Raw genomic sequence first — 5,000 nt, 5'->3', positions numbered from 1 at the left:
TATGCATGTGTGTGTATGTATGCATGTGTGTGTATGTATGCATGTGTGTGTATGTATGCATGTGTGTGTATGTATGCATGTGTGTGTATGTATGCATGTGTGTGTATGTATGCATGTATGTGTATGTATGCATGTATGTGTATGTATGCATGTGTGTGTATGTATGCATGTATGCATGTGTGTGTATGTATGCATGTATGCATGTGTGTGTATGTATGCATGTATGCATGTGTGTGTATGTATGCATGTATGCATGTGTGTGTATGTATGCATGTGTGTATGTATGCATGTGTGTGTATGTATGCATGTGTGTGTATGTATGCATGTATGCATGTGTGTGTATGTATGCATGTGTGTGTATGTATACATGTATGCATGTGTGTATGTATACATGTATGCATGTGTGTGTGTATGTATACATGTATGCATGTGTGTGTGTATGTATGCATGTATGCATGTGTGTGTATGTATGCATGTATGCATGTGTGTGTATGTATGCATGTGTGTGTATGTATGCATGTATGCATGTGTGTGTATGTATGCATGTATGCATGTGTGTGTGTATGTGTGCATGTGTGTATGTATGCATGTGTGTGTATGTATGCATGTGTGTGTATGTATGCATGTGTGTGTAAGTATGCATGTGTGTGTAAGTATGCATGTGTGTATGTATACATGTGTGTATGTATGCATGTGTGTGTGTATGTATGCATGTGTGTGTATATGTATGCATGTGTGTGTATGTATGCATGTGTGTGTGTCAGTATGCATGTGTGTGTGTCAGTATGCATGTGTGTGTGTCAGTATGCATGTGTGTGTGTCAGTATGCATGTGTGTGTGTCAGTATGCATGTGTGTGTGTCAGTATGCATGTGTGTGTATGTATGCATGTGTGTGTGTATGTGCATGTGTGTATACATGTGAGTGTATGTCTGTATGTATACATGTGAATGTGTTCGTATCGCGTTTGCAAAGCAGAATATGATAAAACTTTATTCTTCGTAAAGCGTAGCAAAATACTTTTATCTGTCAAACCACACATAGGTTCTTCCAAAAACCTACCCACAGTTTAGGCTCAAATAACCTACTTCCACTGGCCTACATTACCAACTTCAATGGTACAAGTCATCTCTTTCACTCACAAAAAAAGGAAGAAAAGAATAGAAAAAAAAACTTCAAATAGGACTACTAACAACACATTCAATATTCAACCTTCGGCACTGCGACGACAAAGCTGACTAGGGTTTTACATACACACATTTTACCCTCATTGATAAAAAAAGAAAAATAAGTTGCCAATACAGCACAGTAATTTCACCGGCATTGTAAAATTATTCGAGATTAATGTATGCAAGTTGTCTGTCCAATAAAACGGAATTACAGTTTTTCTTCCCCAAAAATAAAGACATGAAATTGACATATTTCTCGTAAGCACAAACACAGAGGATTATGCATATGTTATGATGATTAATGAATGAACAAAGAACAAGCAATAATACGATTAAAATGTCCACCGCAAGAAAATTAAAAAGTAATAATTCACTAGAGAAAATACAAACGAAAAATAATCACACTTTATGTTCAAAAAATGTGAATTAAAGTAATTAGATATTACTAACCAAGCTGCTAAGTACATAACTACTGCACACTTGATAGTTAAATATTAGTGTAACTAAATCAAAAGCTAAGAACAAGCTACGTCAAAAGATAAAACAGAAAATCACGTCTAAAGTAAAAAAAGGAAGGAAAATAGGAGAAAAAGAAGAAAAAAGAAAATATATAATTGAGAAAAAATAAGAAAATTTGATTAATGAAAAGGAGAGTGTGGGAAATATCCAGAAAGAGGGAAGGAGGAGGAGAAACAGGAGGGAAATTCTAAGAAAAGAGGGATAGGGAGAAAGAGGTGAGAGGAAAAAACGGAGAGAAAATTAAGAGAAACGAAAGTAAAGAAAGATAAGAAAAGGAGATGGCGGAAAATTAATAACGACACGAGAGTGAAAGAAGGGAAATAAGAAAAAGTATGACAAAGGACAGAAAAGGTGAAGAGAGCGGGAGAATGAAAGTAAACAAGAAATATCTTAAAAATGTAATACAATGCGTTCATTCTTGTTTTAACCAAACGTGACAAAACCAAAATCAACTTCATTTTTTGGTTTACTTGTGATATATTTTACACTTTTTTCACTCAAATAAGTATCCCGAAGAGCGAAAGTAGGCGAAAAGTATAGCAAAAACACTCGCTTTCCACCACAACAAACGCATCCCGTTGTCTAAATGAACGCAATATATCAATTCGAATATTTCACTAAGATAAACCCTTCCTAACATTCTTATACACCTACACACCTAAACTATCTTCATTAACACACAAAAGAAGAAGAAAATAATTACACAAACGGAATGCCCCACGAACTAAAAAGCATAAACGAACGAAAATCAGTGAAAAAAAAAATTCAAAAGTGAGCGCGGCAACCCACCATTCCGTCGCCCAGTGCAAACGAGTCTACAATTTTCACGCATTTTATTACTAATATCACACAGCGCAGATTGCTTCATAAAAAAGAACACACATGACAAAAGCTTTATTGTAGTTCTAAAACGGCATAAAATGTAAAAAAAAAAAAAAGGTCATGGTGGTGGTAAAATCCCCAAAATACAAGAAAAAAAAAATGGTAGGAAAAAATGTCATCAAATATAGCAATTTCTCAACACGCGCAATGGCGGTTACCTTCGCAATGTGGACTCTGCAAGTAAAAGCACCCAATTTCCCCAACCTTCCTCCCACCCTTCATCTGTGCTTGCAAATGCACGTCTGCAACATTATAAAAGTATTCTTGGAGATTGGCAACTGCTCCGTGCAAGGTTTTTGACCTTTAAAAGAGCAACAGGGACCTTCAGGAGAGCAAGCAAGCAACGTTGGTTACTAAGTGTCGGCAACACTCGGACATCCATTGTAAAGGAGGCAAATAATGCTGCCAATGATGCTAACAGTGCTCTGGATATGATGATGATGATGATGGTGACGAAGATAATGCTAATGATGATGATGATGTGTTTAGAACGATGATATGTATGGTACGGTACTCATAAAAATAACAACCCAATAATAATAATAATAATATAATGCATATTGTATTGTTCATTTCCGATATTTGACTTCCAAAGAAATTCAAGAAAATTACACTGGGATTATCACAATTTGTCATCACCTTTTCTTGTATAAAATGACTAATATGATTTAGCTCAGTCACTATGTGTCAATAATATATTTTGCGATATTGGATAATACGTAGTTGAAATGAAGACTTTCAAATTACATTCCCGACCGCAAATTCTTTAAGAATACGTTTCATGTCGCAGATTTTGTCAAATGATAGAGTTTAAAATAGTTCACACGCATGCATGACACTCCCTCGCATGCACAGCCGGTCAGATAATCATGTGACCGGGCTGACGCCGTGCTAATATGCTCCGTCCTCTCCCATCAGGCAAAGTGGTGCATCGCTGTTTCTTTGTTTGTATTTAAACCTTTCTTTTTACTCTTTTCTTTCTTATATATCGACATCCATCTCTCTCTCCCCTTGCTTTTCTTCGCCGTTCTTCTCTCTCCGTTCCGAAGCGAGATCCATTTCCACCCCCCGTTCGTGGATTCCCCCAACGCGCATGCCATCCACGAACGCGTCGGCGAGCGAGAACTTGTCCCGAGCGCTGCAAACTGGCTCCGACGCCTCCCTTTTCTTCTCGCCGACGTCGCTGAGCCTGTCCCTGATGACGGTGTTCTCGCCCCGAAGCTCGACGACGCGCATTCGGACTTGCTCTACCACGAGGCGAATGTTCTCAGGGCTGAGGCGAGGGTGTTTCGCCAGGGCGTTGTGGCGCGACCGGCTTGAATACTTGTTCTCAGCGCCCTGGGGCAGGAGGGAGGGCAGGAGGGAGGGCAGGAGGGAGGGCAGGAGGGAGGTGGGGGCAGGAGGGAGGGCAGGAGGGAGGACAGGAGGGAGGGCAGGGGGGAGGGCAGAAAGGAGGGCAGGAGGGAGGGCAGGGGGGAGGGCAAAAAGCAAGGCAGGAAGGAGGGCAGGGGGAGGGCAGGGGGGAGGGCAGGAGGGAAGGCAGAAAGGAGGGCAGGAGGGAGGGCAAAAAGCAGGGCAGGAGGGAGGGCAGGAGGGAGGGCAGAAGGGAGAAAAAAAAAATGAGGGTCAAAATGCGAAGAAGGGGTATGACACGGAAGCCAAGGGGTTGAAACAGATCACAGGAAAAGGTCAAAAGATCAGAGACAAATTAAGGTCAGCTGATGCCCTAATCTCATCCCAATAATCATGATCTTCCAATGATGCACTGAAACAATGCCATTTCCCTCATAGGCCAAGAAAGCAATATATCAGATATAATAAAATGAAATACAAACAGTAAAAATACCGATCTTGGTCTTAAAACACCAATATTCCACGAGGAATGGGGGGGGGGGTGTGACAATGATAACATGGTAAAAATATCAAGCCAGTCAAGATTCATAATCTCACTGAATATGATCTATTTCGGTGCTACATTCACTCGTTACTATACTCCCACTCTCTCAGTTACTCCCTCATTCACTTGCACATTATCTCAAGTCACTCATTCATGTCCACACTCACCCACTCATTTATTCAATACCATACTCCAATACTCAGTCCCTTAGTCAGTCTCCCCCTCACTCCCACTCCCATTCCCTCCCTCCCTCACTCCCATTCCCACCCTCCCATTTCTATTCCCTCCCTCCCTCTCACTCTCCATCACTCCTACACCCTTCCTCCCTCACCCCCACTCTCTCTCCCTCCCTTACTCACTCCCACTCCCCCCTATCCCCCTCTCTCGCTCCCACTCCATCTTTCCCTCCCATCCTCCCCCACCCACTTCCTCCTTCCTTCCCTCCCTAACTCCCATTCCCACCCACTTCCTCCCTTCCTCCCTCCCATTCCCTCCCTCCCTCCCTCACTCCCACTCCCATTCCCTTCCACCCTC

At 41.5% G+C, this 5,000-nt stretch overlaps 1 protein-coding gene across 1 annotated transcript in view; it reads right to left on the bottom strand.

The window, feature by feature from the left end:
- Nucleotides 1-732: 732 nt before the first annotated feature.
- LOC113814006 (cyclin-A2) overlaps nucleotides 733-5,000 on the bottom strand; it is a 15,952-nt gene continuing 11,684 nt past the window's right edge. The window contains exon 9 of the mRNA XM_027366082.2: nucleotides 733-3,907. Within this exon, the coding sequence (XP_027221883.2) occupies nucleotides 3,551-3,907 (357 nt within the window). The 3' untranslated portion in view covers nucleotides 733-3,550. The remainder of the gene's footprint in view (nucleotides 3,908-5,000) is intronic.

This window comes from Penaeus vannamei, chromosome 22 (genome assembly GCF_042767895.1).
Source record: "Penaeus vannamei isolate JL-2024 chromosome 22, ASM4276789v1, whole genome shotgun sequence".
Lineage (NCBI taxonomy): Eukaryota > Metazoa > Arthropoda > Malacostraca > Decapoda > Penaeidae > Penaeus > Penaeus vannamei.
This window is presented reverse-complemented; position numbering and strand designations above follow the sequence as displayed.